The sequence below is a fragment of the Triturus cristatus genome, chromosome 4_1 (assembly GCF_964204655.1).
Source record: "Triturus cristatus chromosome 4_1, aTriCri1.1, whole genome shotgun sequence".
Classification (NCBI taxonomy): Eukaryota; Metazoa; Chordata; class Amphibia; order Caudata; family Salamandridae; genus Triturus; species Triturus cristatus.
In genome coordinates this window covers 351,054,972-351,071,933 of record NC_140585.1, presented here as the reverse complement: position 1 = coordinate 351,071,933, position 16,962 = coordinate 351,054,972, and the positions used below count along the sequence as shown (strand labels likewise).

General features: G+C 42.0%; 1 protein-coding gene across 1 annotated transcript in view; it reads right to left on the bottom strand.

Annotated features, from left to right (window-relative positions):
• The window catches only part of FAR2 (fatty acyl-CoA reductase 2), a 438,652-nt gene that overhangs the window by 9,669 nt on the left and 412,021 nt on the right, over positions 1-16,962 (bottom strand). Inside the window, exons 9-10 of the mRNA XM_085652334.1 lie at positions 8,562-8,733; positions 6,766-6,895 (exon numbers count right to left, since the gene is read on the bottom strand). Of these exons, the coding sequence (XP_085508460.1) occupies positions 6,766-6,895; positions 8,562-8,733 (302 nt within the window). The remainder of the gene's footprint in view (positions 1-6,765; positions 6,896-8,561; positions 8,734-16,962) is intronic.

The window sequence follows — 16,962 nt, the reverse complement described above, 5'->3', positions numbered from 1 at the left end:
ACATGAGGATAGATCAATGACATGGACAGTATTGGAGAAAGTAAGAGGTGATGCCTCCAATATGGACAGGTTACTAGCCAATAGGGAAGCCGTTTGGATTTTCTCAAAGAAATCAGAACAAGTTGGGCTCAACGACTGTATTGAATGGAATATACTTAGCCTCTGAGGTAATCAATAGGTGCTCTTGTGAAGTTAGATACGCTGTGCATTCCCCCTTCTTTGTGTGCAGCAAGTGTGGTGTTGTTATAATCAAAATAGGTGGCTGGATAAGCATCCTATGTGTTATTCAAATATTGATTTTTGGATACACTTGCAGTTTATGAGAACTCAATAGATTCTATGTTAGCAGCAGTAGGGGTAAGCATTTTTAATCAAATGAATGGCTTGACAATGCGCTATGATTAATGATCCGCAGGGCATTGTTCGCCTGGTCCTCTGTATCTTAAAAGGGTTTTAAGCGCAACAAAAAAAGAAACAAATTATTTCATGTTAATACACTTTTTGAAATATAAAAATGTTACGGCTACATTAATATGACACACGAGGTATTAGAACTGAGGTGGGATGTTGAGTTGTAAGTTTCGTATCACTGGATTATGGCCCTAAAACGTAATTCTGAATGACGGGGTTGGGGAATTTACCCATTCCAAGATGGCGCATACTGTACAGGGTCTGTCACGTGATTTGAAACGTAATGCGTCCGTAATGGAAACCTGTTACCGGCTGCTTTTAAATAATGAGAACCGCGTGTAGTTGTTAGCGCGGAACGAGACAAAGCTCCCCACGTAATAATCAAGCGGTAAGATCGTGGCAATTTGTTCACTGGGAAAGAATGTTAAGATTTGGTCAGAACTACGGAGGCTCATTAATAAGTGATGAGTCGGTATGGATTTAGGTTAAGAATCCAGGTCTTAGCTGTGCTTTGAATCTCACCAATGGGTTGTGAATTGGGGCGAAGGACGCAGTGATATATGAATGATACATTATGCCATTGTACACGGTGTGTATTTGAGATGGAATGTGCCACAATATAACGCTCTGCGTTCTAAGAACTTCTTAAGGAGGAGAAAGGCAGCGGGACACATTACACCACTCAGGAAAATACATGGGTGGGAGTACATGACGGAAGTGATTACACTCCTGAGGCGTGTGATGGTGATACACATAAGGATGTGGTCAATCATGTTTTTTATCTTCCAGAACCTTGACAACACAAGTGTCTTTTTAAGATACAGGACTACTCAGACTGGGTAGTACCTGTGTGACGCTGTTTATAGCTCGAACGAGTGGCCTTGGCTATCACCGGGTAATTGGATATTTTAAGTTGATTTACAATTAAGGAAATACAGATTGAATACACTGCAGATTTGTTTTCTGTTCTGGCTATCAGTGTTCCTTCGTAAAGAACCTTCCCTTTTGTTTACACAGTCACTGGTTGTTCGCATCAAGGGTCCAGATAAGGTGGACGAAGTCCTCGTGCTCTGAAGAAATTGCCACTAGAGACAGGCAATGAAACATATCGGCCCAACATTAATTGGTCTGTTAACATGCAGTATGTTTTTAATTTGAATATACCCACGAGCTGTAAATAAAGAATGGTTGCTGTGGGTCTATCTCAATTTTAATTAAACAAGGTTGAAGTGTGTGATGTTTTCACATATTCTCACCTAGTTCACTGTAGTGTTGATGGAAAGGAACGCTCCAAGCCAGGTAATTAGTCTTGTAGATTTATTTGAGGGATATGGTATACAGAGATAAGATTTGAATAAAGCAGGAATCCAAGTAAGAGTCTATGTAAGAGAGAGCCCCACCAGGAGCAGCTTCCCTGCTGCTCAGCCCTTCATCCAACTGATTCACGCACGCACACATTCCAAACACTAACATTCTATCAGGCAGTCATACTGGCTGAGCAGCAGGATACCACACATCTTCCCCCTTTACAATGCAAAGGAAGGAAGCTTTAATAGGCATCAAAATAGGCAAGAAAAAGAGAATGTCTTAAAGCTAACGGTACACTGAAAGAAGGCGTGAAATGAAATATAGAAGTTGCACGCAGAGGAAATTAAAGTAGATAGACAGAGGAAATTAAAGTAGATAGGAAGTGGGAGAAAATACAAGTACAAACGACTATTACGCCATCTTCCTTCTCACAAAAACAGAAAATAAATGCGAACGTATACAACAGACGAAAGAGGAAACCAAGTACTATAATCATGTATGCTGGCCAGGCAACAGAAAAGTACAGGGTGTTAGAAAGAAAATAAAAGAGAAGTAGTAAGTAAACGAAGAATATGCAGGAACGGAAAGTAGCAGAAATAGAAAACACCAGAGAACTATAAGGTAAGATGGGTGGATAGTATATAATACAAGGAATGCAGAATTACCCAAAGGAGAAGAGCAGAAGATGAGGGAGAAAAAACCCCACCGTGTCAAATGTGTGGATAAGGACCACACTGTGTTTAAATGTGTGGAAAAACACATAATAATCACATAACAGAATTATGTGCACAGAGCACTCAATTCTTACAAATTAATATAACAATAATGAAATTTCGTGTAGCGTACGTCTACGTACACAGAAAATTTCTAAGATCTTTGCGCAAAGTAAGAAAATAATAGGTACCTTGAAAACTGATATCAGCAAATAAAGTATGAAACCGGTAAATGTAGATACTGTAAAACTACTGGTATCTAATACATGTACATGTTACGAAACTCAATTACATAGAAACTGCACATTAATTAGGAGTTGATCAACTGGAATGTTGAATCAAAAATTATAACATCATTGCATATAACGTTAAACTTAATAAAATTAAGTTCGTATTGTAATAATAATTTCAATTGGTAACCATGAGAATTATACCTGCATATCAACAATAATAAAATGATTTAATGATAATAAGTCATGTACAATAATACATGAAACTAACATTCAACATGCAAATGTAATAACATTACATTATAAATTGATATTGAAATTACATTGACCAAGTAAATTAAAATAAGTATTATTAAAACAATAAACTAAAATAATTAATGTAGTCACCGTTGTCCGGGATGGCACTTGAAGTTGAATTCCTTATTTGTGAAGAAGGTTGACGTTGTGCCTCAAGCTCTTAAAAATAATTGGTGAGGAGAATGCATCGCGAAATGAAATAAACAATGCTGCATGTTGTTTGAAAAGTTTGTTCATATCGCCAAGTAGAAACGTGGTTGGCAGAATGATTGGCAATGGTGGAAGAAATTGTACAGATGAGAAAACTGTGCCTTAAGCATAAAATGGCGGCGCATTGCCGGGTGGCTTTAGGCACGTCTGTGCACGCCAGATCTCAGAAGCAAAACTCGGCAGTAATGAGTCCGTCATGAAGATTATGGAGACAACGAAAACGTCACAAAGGATCGCTGGGAATGCGCGTGCAGCAATTTTTTTTGAAAAGGTAAGGTCGCGCCAGCACCAACGAACAATGCAGTTGAAGACAGTTAAATAACATATTTCTTTCATAGCGCCGTAAATCAAGATGAACAAACGTTGAAGTTAATAAAATGCGGTGAAAAGAGCCCCTCGAACTCTGAAAGTGCTCATTAAATGGCGGTGCCATAACCGAGCACAGGAAAACACTCTTCCACACGATAACGATTTCTCCCCTGATATCACAGTTCAAATCACAGTTCAAATCATGCAGGCAAAAAGAAATAGCTGTGCACATTAGGGCCGAGGCTCTGCCAAACAACGCCAGGACGAAAACCTTGTGCATGTTGTTTTTAAGGAATAGGCAGCTAGGGAAAAACACTCGTTTCAGGGCAGCAGAAGAGGAAGTAAGCAGTGCTGTATTCATGTAGTAGACAGAAAGAACTTCAAACAGCAAGTAGGCAAAAACGATTAGTAGCTTTGGAAGGCTGCACATTAAAGAAGCAGGAAACAACAAAGGATGTCGTCATAACTGGAGAAAGCAGGCAGGAGGAAATAGTGAAATAAATTGTCTCAACTTGCGGCAGGAAATGGCAGGAAGTAGGAACTGGCACATTAAGAGTGGGTTGTGGGCGACCGATGACAGGGTCACTGGTGGGGCTCCAGGTGCCAGTGTGATTTTAAAAGCTTAATTTGGGAAAATCCTTTACCTTGAGCGTGAGTTGAAAGGTTCTTCAGGTTGATGAAGTTCAGCACTCCTGGTACCAAAATGTAGTGTTGATGGAAAGGAACGCTCCAAGCCAGGTAATTAGTCTTGTAGATTTATTTGAGGGATATGGTATACAGAGATAAGATTTGAATAAAGCAGGAATCCAAGTAAGAGTCTATGTAAGAGAGAGCCCCACCAGGAGCAGCTTCCCTGCTGCTCAGCCCTTCATCCAACTGATTCACGCACGCACACATTCCAAACACTAACATTCTATCAGGCAGTCATACTGGCTGAGCAGCAGGATACCACATTCACTATCATATTTTTTCTTTTACAAGGTAGCAACCTATGATGATAAACGTGGGCATAACTGGTGATATTTAACCAGCAAGCTCGCTTAAGGTGTTGCGCACGTGAGGTGCTACCTTGTGTTTTGCACTTTTTTCACTTTATGACACAAGGTTGTGGTTTATACACCTGTGATTTCATGGGGTATTTTGAAAATCTTGTTTGGGAACCCAGTGACTGTTGACTTTGCGTGTGGTTCTGGTTTTTAAATACACGGCCATTGTGAAGTGGGACAATTCTCCCAAATTTAATTAAGGGGGATTGGCGAAGAAGAAAGTGTTAGCTCTTATTCCTACTCACAAGTAAATCTAAAGAATTACTGTGTGATCAGATTGGGTCTTTTGTGTTGTAGTATTGTGGTCTGGAGAGGCCCAAAGGGCTTAATCATAGTCTCAATGTGGCCTAGACACTCCTGTGGCTAGCGTGCACCTGGTCTCTTGGCCTCTTCGGAAAGTTCTTGGTGGCTCCTTAAGTGTACCTCAGGCTAGGTAGATGCAACTCCTAGTGTTGTAGCTATATTTCAGGCTGAATGTGCCCGGTCATTGTGGTGCGCCTTACTTTGGAGCTGCTGATTGGCAACAGATAGCCTTCTGAATGCATCTGAATGTGGTACTAATCATGGATTCATGAGCGTTATCTGCTCAGCTCCCATTGCTTCCGACTCTTTCTCACCAGTACTGACTGACCATAAACAGTGTGGCTCTCCTTGTGTATTGTATTGTCACTCCCTCTACCATGCCTATCAGAACCCAGTCGCCACACTTGGAGGAGCTGCAGTGTAGGTTGACGCAGTGCTTGCTAAGTAGTTCAGAAACTTTTTAAAAGAAATTGCAGGAAGACACCGGTGTTTGTTCACCCTTCAGTGAGCTGTACCCTATGTACGCATACTGCTATGTCTTCTCACCAGTATTGACTGGCCAAAAGCAGCACGCCCCTTCCTTTGGCCTGTGTGTATGTGGGAAACCTTGTATTATGCCTTTCAGGATCTCTTGCTGGAGGGACAGGCTGTGCAGCTGGGAGAGTGAGGTGGTGCATAATAATTGGTCAAAGTGTGAATAAATAAGGAGCTGTTTCGGGAATAAAGAGACCAGTTCCAGGCACCAGAAACGCCGATTAGTGAGTTGTGTGTTTTTTAATCAGCCCTTGGGTTGTCATGCTGTAAGATGTCTGAGCGGTAGGACATGAATCTATGGTCGTCTACATTTAATTTAATTTTACTTATAATTAATTTTAATAGATTTTAAGTTGAAGTGAGTATTTTGCTACTCATCTGCAATTATAATGAAATTGTAGCCCTGATCCAAAACCGTAAACACTGTTACAAATACCATGGAGATAGTGGAAATACTGCATGGAACTACTAATGGCAAAAAACAGGGAATGAGGAAAGGGGCAGGCAGTGCAAAAAGGTTTTGACTTTTGTTTTCTACAAAAGAGGTCTTGTTCTGTGAACAAGATACAGGAGCCGCTACTATGTAATGTATGAAATCATGAAGGGCATAAAGGAGAGAGGCTGGGAATGGCACAAATGGTAAATACTCTACTTGAATATGATTCAATATAAGGCAATGATAAAGGAAGGCAATAGCATTCATAACACAAGAGTTTCAACTATCAATCGTGAAACAATCAATGATTTTGACTATTATATAGGATCCAAATGAAGGAGGCTAGTCAGTGTACTGATTAAAACAAATTAGAAAATGTAGGTTTCTTTCCACCCAATGGACTAGCCGACAATGTCAGCAATTAATTATATTTTAGGGACCCTAACAATGATCCTGAATAAATTGATTATTTAATTGTATACATACGATACCCAGCTTCATACGAAAAAACTGTGGCTTATTCTTTGTTCCCCCTGAATAGCTCATCGGGTTTTGAAAACTCAAACCATTAGAAGAAATATTTCAAGAGATGGATTCTTCTGCCAGGTTACATGAACTTATTAGATATCACTGACCCCCAAGTAGAAAGAACTTTAAAAGATGTCAAAAACATATTTCTATTAATTCCTTATTTCTGCAGTTTTGCAGGAGTTCTCCAGACCCATAGTATTCTGATAAGAGTCATAATTTCAGTGGCGCCAGTATAATACCTGTCATTGGGACTCGTCTGAATTAAAAGTCTATTCGTAATAAGGGCCATCTTTGAAGTCGCTCATAAATTATGTTTTGACTTTTTCACCACTTTAAACAGGGGTTGCCCACTGGGAAAAGATGCTTGAAATAAATTGTGAAATTTATATTTGGATTCAAAATGGAAGCGAACACATGAGATTTCAGAGAGCGCTGACCTTCTTGTCCTCCGGGCTGAGCGCGCCCATTAGCATGTTCACGTTGTCTGAGCTCCACTCCCATGACTGGCTGCTGAAGTACTCAAGGAGCATCATAGACTTGTGGAGTCGATTAAAGATCTTCATCATCCTAAAATAATGGCCAGAAAGGCAAAGCATTGAGTGCTGCACAAAGTGACAGATTAGAGTATATTGGGTAAGTACAATAGTGATACACATTTAGTATTTGACTACGAATTCATGATAATGAAATATGCTTTAGAGGGTACTGTAGTGGGACTTCTTTAAATTTACTTACGTTTTGCAGTCATTCTGTTAAGCAAAACAATACTAATAACCTCATGAGCTGATAAGTTTTGCCTTTAAAGGCACGTGCTGACTTATTGTCTTTGTCAATGCTTATTTCCACTTACACTCCAACAGACATTATTTAAAATGTTTAATTTACTGTTCCAAAATGTCTGACCTCCAAGATGGAATAGTAACTTAAAAATGCATGATGGCCGCCATGAAAGGAGGAAATGCAGGACTAAAGAAAGTGAGGGATGGAGAATGCAGGACGTGTATGAGGCGGGATGAAGCACACATATAAATGTCATCTAAATATTGTTTTAGTGCTTTCTGCTACCTCCCAACATAACCCCATGGGCCTCTGGGGCAGAACAACTCCATAATATAACCTCTGTATTAGTTTATCATTCTGAAACTGCCACATCAGCAGATGTCCTAATGTCTTCTGAAGAGCCTGGACATCGTATCTTTGGGGGAAAATTTAGGACTAGCCATTCCACAACACTTTATCTGCACCAGGTCTCACTCAGAAGATGTGACCTTCAAACCCAGCAGTTCTTATCTTGTGAAACTGGGCTAAGATCCTAAAACAAGAGGACCCTGCTACTTTCCATTTCGGTAGAGATTGCGAAATAAATGTATTGGTTTTACAATGTTGTTGTCTAACAAATACTATTTTTAATAGATATAGTATTATGGAGAGATAATAACTAGGTATGCAAAATGCACAATCATAATTTCATTATGGACTAAACTTTTGAAATTAGTAAAGTTGGATATCAGAAACACAATGAATTGTTCCTATAACAGAACTTTACCAATGAGAACTTTAATCGATGCACCCACAACATTGAAGCTCGGTCACTTCAAGTCAGTCCTGAGCCCAGATACATGTTGAGCCCGCACGGTCAAGGCTTCAAATTTCCTTTGAGCCAATAGAGTGGTCGAAACGTCGACGCCCCCTTTTTTGCAAAGCCTGGGATACGCATTTCCTCTAACGTGCCACATCAAGAATTAGATTCTGTTTTGTGAAATACTTAATTGTCTTGTGATATTCCTAAACGTGACCAGGCTTGTCTGAACGGTGATTTATAACCGTTCCCTCTGTAAAGTATATTAATGTCTGTTTTACTGTCTCTCATATCATCCCCTTTTCACTCACTCACTCTTCAGCACTCTTGCTTTAGGCACGTTCCCTCTGGAGCAACCATGTGCCAAATATCATAGAACCTATGAGATTGTGTAAATAAATGTATGGTGATTCAAGAATTGGATGTTGCTATTTTTTCATGTTATAATGTTGTATTGAATACCATGAGTTATTCTAAATAATTTCTGCTCAATTAGCTCAAATCTGTGAATGATTTAACTGAATAGGATCATTGCCTTGTGTCAATAATTGGTCTGGGACCACTGTTTTCTGTACTGAGTTTACACCCAGGTCCTTGACTTTTGGGTTAACCCCATTTTTGTAATGGCCAGATACATGTTAGGCTGCTACTCACCTGGGTTTCCTTCCCGTCAACCGCAAGAAGCAATCATACAGGAGTGCTGGGGCTTTGTGACTAACCGCAATCCAATACTGGTTCAACAAGTAGTTTGAAGTAATGTTAGCTTTCGGTCTCCTAAAGGCCTGCTCAAGAGGATTCCTCTTGAAGGAAGATATGACATGGTATTCTGAAATAAACCAGATAAAATGTACAAAATTTGTTAACTCTTTATTAACATAAGATTAACATCCTTTAAGACACCCTTCCCCTAAAAAAAATAAAATAATAATAATCTACAAGGGAACAATTTATTTCATGATAATTAAAGAAGGAATCCTTTTTTTTTGCAAGTTTTGCTTTTAAAAAAAATATCTTTTTACTTTTTTCATTTTAAATATAAATCTAATCCGAATTCACCATGAGGGGTATTGCGAACTCGAAATCAACCTGCTGCCTGATGATGAGAACCGCATGCTCCTTTACTGATGTTCATTTTCATTATTTGTTTTCTTTTAAAACATGAAAATTAAATGAAAGCCTAAGCAATCCAGCTGCGTTTCCAGTCTGGGTTAATTCCCATGTGTATAAAAAGGGGCAGAGTGCAGATAGAAATAAGTAATTCTGTAAAGAAATATTTCATAAATCCTGCAGGATGCAGAGAAAAATCTATTTTTGCATTGGTTTTCGTAGCTAAAAAAAGGCGCCCTTGCATACACAAAAGTGGAGATACATTGCCATTCGTGCCCTAACATCCCGATCGCCATATTTTTTTTTGCCTTGAATTTGAAGAATATATGCTGGTGGGAATATCTGAGCGGGTGTTGTGAAGGAGGGAGAACTAAAACAACCAGAATCATAATGTATGTCATTTTTCCTTACTTATGGTTTTTGCCCTTCCTTTTATGTAGCTAGTCCAGGGAAATGTCATAGAATGAACATAAACAGCGAGAAGAAGACACCATATGCAGGAGAAGGAATGAAGCATACAAATTGCATATGACATCTGGACAAAAAATATTTGGGCTTGGAAGATGGATCTGGGGAGTAATGCTTACAAAAGGCTCAAGGATTCACCCACGTGACTGCCATACATATTTTATTAATGGTCAGCTTTCTCTAGAAAGTCTTGGATAAAGTTTTATATCTGGTGCTATAGGTAGACTGTCTGTTACTAAAACACTAAAGTTGGTAAACCTCAGAGATGCAGGACAATAATTATGTCTGGCTGTGGTTGCATGGCACCGCTGACCGCTCCCCCTGAAGTCTTCCCAAAAGCAACACCTCTCTTTTAATGGGCGTGGGCTGCTTTAAAAAAAATTCCTCATTCGGAAATGCAAGTCCAGGGATGAAGGTCTGCTATTCCTTGTAGTCCTCCATCTCTGCATTTGCAGCCAACCAGTCTCCAACCTTTCCCATAAAGAGACCTACTTCTGATCACTGCACACTATCCTTAGCTACTTCCTAATAGATGGATTGATAGGGGCACGCAAGGGTCAAAAAATTTAAACAGCGTCACTGAAGTACCCTAATACTGCCCCTGTGAGCAAGTAGAATTAAAGTCACAGGAGCTGCATCACAAAAAGTTTACCCCTGGAGTAGAAGTACACAATTCCGTTTGCTCTTGTGAAAGAGAGGGGGAGGAGAGAGACAGAGAGAAAGAGAATGTAGAGAGCGAGAAAGAGGGAGAAAGTAGCAGTGGGAGAAGTGAGAGAATGGCACAGTAGAGAAAAGAAAGAAGCCAAAAATCTGAGAAAGATGAAGATAAAAGAAAGGAGAGAGAGAAAGGAGACACAGGGGGAGTAAAATAGAAACAAAAAGTGAAATAAATGAATAATGAGGAAGACGGAAAAAGGAAGAACAAGGCAAAAAGAAAGAAAAAGACAGCAGGGGTAAGAAAAGAGCAGAGAATGGAAAGTGAAAAAGGGAAAGAAAGAGGGGAAGAAAAACATGAGTAAATAGAAGAGAGGAGAAAAGCAAGAAAGCAGAGTAAGAAAGGAGAGATATAAAGCTAACATTTAGAAACAAAACATGAGGGATACAAAAGAAGAAAACTGAAAGAAAGGAGATGAAGAAGAACAGTATAGGAAAAAGCAGACAGAGAAAGAAGTAGTCAGAGAAAGAGATAAAAGGTGCAGCAAAAACGAGGTGAGAGAGAAAATTGAAATGAGAAAGAAGCAGAAAAAGACAGAAACAGGAGAAAAGAAGGAGAAGAGGAGAGAAGGAATTGGCAAAGAGAAGGAAAGAAGAGAAAAAGAGACAAGGAAAGAACAAAAGAAGAAAGAGAGAAAGATGAGAGGAAAGAAGGAAAGTGAGAGAAGAAGTGGGAAGAAATGAGATAAGAAAGAAAAAATAGAGTATAGAATCATAGGAAGAGAGGAGGATGGAAATACAGAGGAAGTGTGAGAAGTTGGCCTGGCATATGCTGGACACTAGTTATAGTGGCCACCTTGCACCAGTCCAATTCGAGTGGTAGCTGTGGAGAGCAGCCTTCAGGCTAAGTCTCTGAGAAATGTAAAGCAGCTTGTTTGACCTTATAATCTCTTGAATTACCAAATGAAAAGGACACCACACAGGTATATATATCAAATATATATGTATTTATTTCTAGATACACTCTACTAATCTTTTTATGAGATTAGAACCCAGATACACATTCAAATGTCAACACTTCTCAATAAATTAAGCACAAATATGGCTGTAGCCCTAGGGGCGTACCAGACCATATACTAAAAAAATGGGTTAATAAACTCGACTTGCAAAATGAAAAGGCCTAGGGCCTTGGGAATCGCTGGGGCTTCACTTTTGCAGTGTTAGCAGGTAAGTAATTAGCCCACGGGAGACGCGTGCAGTGTCTAAACACAGCCGCGGGTTTCCTATTGGTTTCAATGGCGTAAATCGCAGTTTGTATTTTAAAGTTTTAGGGCACTTCGGTGAAGTCAACAAGCAAGCCACTTACAGGGTAAGTATTTCGAGGGCCAACACACACTTGGGCGCCGGAGTGCACGAGTTACCTCACCCAGGGAAGCCGGGTGCATAGGTGTCTTTTGGTGTCGGGTCGAGACTCTGTTTTCAATGGAGATCACTGAAGATTTGCTGCTTGTGACGACTGGAGAGTTGTCCGCTGGAATCAGAAGATGGATTGAAGTTGAAGAGGACCTGAAAATTGAGGGGACAGAGTTCAAAGTCACTTGCCAGTGACTGGTGGCCAGCAGGATGGATGACCACTGATGTCGCGTCGTTTCAGGTCATCGATGGTGGTTTGTCTCTTTGCTCACGAGGTCCAGGAGGGATCGACGATGACCAGCAGCTGGATTCGGAGTGTCCCACAACGTCTGCAGCTGATGACGGTGTCGGCAACCAGATTGGAGCCAACAAGCCTTGGCAACTGCAAGTCTTGTGTGGATTGAAGATTGAAGATAGTGCGGACCAGCAAGGTCTAATGGACTTACCCAGCGAGGGTAAATGAGGGCAGGCCCGGAGCAACCAGGAGAGCCCTTGAAGTCGATGAGAAAGTCTTTGGGTGAGTCACTAGCCAACGGGCAAGCAACTGCAAAGACGCCTTTGCAGGAAAAGTTCCACAGGAGCCCACGGTCAGTCGGGACGAGGTAGGCCGCTGATTTTCGGTACCAGACCTGCTAGGGACTTGGACTACAGATGGTCCAAAGCACAAGTTCGTAGAACGTTGTTTAGGGTTTGCACTCGAAATCAGTGCACGGTTCCCTGGTATTGCTGTTCCTCGTCACTCGTGGGGTCCAGACGCCACAGCTTCGCTGGGGACTCAAAATGGCCGTCGAGAAGTTAGGAAATCCACTTCAGGGGACGCAGGGACTTCGGACTCTGGCGGGAGCGGTGAAGTTTGCAACCATTGATCAAAGTGACTGGTGCCTGCCAAGCAGGGGAGTCACTCCTTGACTCCAAGGGAGATTCTTCAGTCTTCCAGAGATAGTGGAACGTCGAAGGGCCAGGATTCTTCTTTGTAGAGCGTCCTCCAGGGTAATCTGAATTGAACCGGTTTGAGCTAGCATATGCACAGAGGAGCCTACTGCTCCCCCAGTGCAGGACTTCAAAGCACTCTAAGAGTGCACCCACCCAGCTCCAATACACTAAATCCTGTCTGGGAGGTGGTGACACCTCCCTGTGACAGGATACCTTTTGTTGGGCTTCCTCCACTGCGAGTTTCGGTCAGCAGCAGGAGGGCAGCCCAGTGTCTGTGCTGGTGGCATCCATTTTGTGATGCCAGGGCTCTAGGAGATTTCTACCGTTTAGTACAGTGGGTACATGTCATCCCCTCTAGAAGGGTGGGATCATACTCCCACACCAGTTACTGGTGTGGGGGTATGATTCCAAGTTGCTTGACACCAAACACGACATGTTTTGATGCAGTCATTCCAAAGTTAGCATTTACCGCGAGGTTATAATGCACTTAAGAGTATATGGTTTAACCGCATCCACAAACAGCAGCAGAGAATCGACTCTGCCAGCTGCAGAGGGGTCCTGCTCATGCAAAAGCACCCCCTCACATAGTAAACCAAGCACCCTACCCTCAGGATTGTTAGGGCCTGCAAGAGGGGTGACTGATAGGTTTATATGTGTGTGTATGGTGAGATATAGGAACCTATACCTCAGTGAGGAGTGCTAACACTACCTCACACAGGCTGCAGTAGCAGGCCTGTGGTGTCAGATTGTGAATGCTTCCCAGGGGTGGCATAATACATGCTGCAGCCCCTGGTAGGCCTGTGAAGTACCAATGCCCTAGGTACCTAAGGTACCATATACTAGGGGCTCATAAGGTACCACAGTATCCAATCACTAGTGCATCTAATATGCACACCAAGTTGTTTTAGAGAGATCAGTGAGACTGGGGCCCTGATTAGCAGGGACCCAGCCAGACTATAGCCAGAAACCAGTGTATACATCAGAAACAAAGTGGGGGCAACATAAGTGCAGATCCTACTCTCCTACAGGAAGAAAGAGAAGGAATGAAGTAGAAGAAGAAAGAAATAGAGAAGGAAAGAAAGAAGGAGAAGCAACATAAGTTTACAAGACGTGAGAAAAGGAAATCAAGAATGAAGGAAAGAAAGTAAGAAAGAAAATTATTGTTCAGAAAAGGGTAGCATGACTCTCCCTGCATTGTCAATTTCCATGGCCTCACAGAAATGGGTGCATTATTTTGGAGCACACTGAATAAAACAGGCAGTGTGCAAGTAAGCAAGCCAAGAGAAACTAATTTTTCAACTGAAAGAATGAAAAACAACGCAAAATTCAGTTAAGGAAGCTCACGAAAAGAAGCCTGAACTCTAGTTCATTGAATGCGGGGTAGGCGAAACTAATTCTGTGACAGCTACAATGCAGGACATGTTAATCTGAAATCTTCCTAAGAGCACAGAAGGTGCCGTAAGACTACAAACTAACTATGCAATATCAAAGGATTATCTTCTTAACATTATCCATTGGGTGCAAAATGGTCTTTCAACTAGAGAATATGAGTAATGTCGGACCTGGCCCTTTTTGCAGGGTCTGCCCCAGACTTTTGCCTTCTGTTGCCGAACCTGTTTTTGTTAGCATTTGGAATCCCTAAACTTTCTCTCTTCTAACATGTAGTAAAGTGCTTGTGCTCTTTCCCTAAAACATGGTACAACTGGCAAATACCTGATTGGTACATTACTGTACTTGTAAGTCCCTAGTACATGGCACTACATGTACCCAAAGCATGTAAATTAAATGCTACTAGTGGGCTGCAGCACTCGCCGTGCCACTCTCTAAAGTAGCATTTTAAAACCATGCCTTAGTCCTTCCACTGCCTGTAGTGCAGTTCACACTGCCATTTCAACCTGATAAAATAGTCCTTTTGCCAGGCCAATAAGTTACTCTTAAGGAAGGTAGACCCTTAAGGCTAATAAGGCAGGATGCACTGTATTTGAAAAGCAGGACATGTGTACTTAAGTGTAAACATGCTTTGGTAGTAAAAAACACCTAAAGTATTTTTTCACTGTTGTAAGACCTGTCTCTTCCATTGACTAACACTGGGTTACCTTAGTACAGTTAATAAGTGATCATTTAAGATCGAGAGCAGATAAAGATATGCTGTTTGCACTCAAGGGAATTGTAATTTAAAATCCTCATTAGTGGTAAAGTTGGATTTTCAGTCCCAATTCTGAAAATGCAACTTTTAGAAAGTTGGCATTTTCTTGCCCCCACCAGTTGTGTCTTCTGCTAGGGTTCTTGGGTCACATGACTTTGAAAAGCTCTGCTGTTGGGGTCTGTGTATTGCTTCCAGACAGTACACAAAGGGGCCGGGGCTTAGGTGGGGCCAGGATCGGCCATCCTGGCAGGATTACTGGGAGGGGCTCTACCCAGCCCCGCTTTGCCTCCTGCACACACAAAGGAATCTGACACCAGGCCTTCTCTGTCTTATGGAGTCTTGATGGGGAAGGGGAAGAATTTTCCAGAACCAGATGTAGGGGAAAGACAGGGAGTCCCCCACACAAAGGCTGATGATATGTGTAAATATTGGACCTCCAGAGCCGCTCTTTGAAACACTCCTGGACCTTTGGAGATTGCAGCAGAAGGACTGACCTGCTGCTGAGGACTGTCTTGCTGTCTGAGAAGGAAGACGTGACTTGCTTACCTTCATCCTATTCTAGCCTGAGTGACTCCAATGAAATATGAAAAAAGTATGGATAATTTTGACTGCGTGCTTGTTGGAAGTTGGTTTATTAGTATAGGTAAGTAGGTACCTACCACTACTAATAAGGCCACAATCACAATAAAGGGTCCAGTCAAGGTCTTAATAAACTATTCCCTTTCTCACCCTTAGGTAGCTGGCTGCGAGCAGCAGCAGAGGCCAGCACAGGTAAGCGCGGTGTGGCGGGGGGTGTTGGGAGGGTTTCAGGACGACGGAATAGGTATAATTGAAAAATAAATAATACCTATTCCGTCGTCTGACGATTTCCCCCCCGCCGCTCCCTGCCTCGCCCTACAGCACTTAGCTGTGCCGGCCGCTGCTGGTGAGCAGGCAGGTTTAACCTAGGAGATAGGTGTGTAAAGCATTTAAAATACAAATACATTAAATAAGTACAAAAATCAACACACAATAAAAATCCAAAACCAATTTGTAACAATAGGAAAGATTTTATGATTAAAACGATACCAAAATGCCAAAAAATCCAATGTAGGTAACAGGAGATATGAATTTCTAAAGAATACTTTGGGGCATCTGGTCATGCTTGACCAGGCCAAAGTCAAAGTTTCAGACCATCCGCAATGGAGTGCTGGTCGGATACTCTTAGATGTAGGGCCCTGTCAAGATTTTACCTTCTGACTTAGTCATTTTTTAGAGCTTTGTCTCTCGATGTCGAGCAAGGCTCTTCTTCAGTCGATTTGACACAGCGGCTTAGCTCCGTGCAATTTACTCGGCCAACTCCTGGAAGTCTTGTCATGACGACGAAAAGCTCTGGAGCTTCAACAGAGCAAACCTGGATCTCAGGCCGGGTCGCAATTCGAAGTCGCCGACTTGACTCTCACTGACGGGTCGGTCACCTTATGGGACGTTTTGACAAGAATTCTCCAAACTTCTGGATCCTCTTCCAGAAGGTCCCTTTGGGGTTCCAAAGTGTCCACAAAACTAGTCCATGGGTCTAGAAGCTCTAAGATGGTCTTTGGGATGTTGGAACTATGTCTCCCAGAATGTGCCAGGCCAAATCCCTAAAGGTCCACTGGATGCTGTCCAGGTAGGTCCTTTTTGGTGGAGATGATGCAGGTGGAGCTCTTTTAACCTGTTGCTTTGAGGGAGTCCACGCTTTCTCTTCTTGAAGCATTGCAATGTCCTTGGGGCTGTAGCTCCAAAGTGTGCAGCAAGTGCAGTCATTCAGAGTGCAGTCCTTTGGGTTGCAGGCCAAGGTTCCAGCAGGGCAGTCCTTCTTCTCCTTGTAGTTTCAGGCAGGGATCTCAGTTGCTGGGCAGCTCTCCCATCTTTATTCAGTGTTGCTGGGCGACAAAAAGGGGGTACCCATGACCAATGGGGTACATAGTGACACCCAGAAGTATGACAACTTCCTACAAAGTGGCATATTCTTGTCCCAGTAAGCACTATCCTTTAAAATCCAAAATGTAGAAACTCTCTCCTGGAGGTTAGGATCTGGCTTAGCCAACCTACTGGTGCTGCTAAGTTTCCCTAACACTCCCTTCCAGCCCCTCTGCTAATTTAATTACAGGGGCTCCTGTCTGGCTGGAGGTGCAGAATGTGGGGGTGAACTTTTGTCCTGTCCGAATGGTCATTCCCCCTTTGAAGACCAGTTTGGCCACTCCACCTCCATCCTGCTTTTTGCTCTGCGGTTTGCAGATCTTCTCCCACCAAATGTCCTTTTTCTCTACCCAGGCCACTGCAAACCTCATCAGAGCTGTTTGGCTCAGCCTG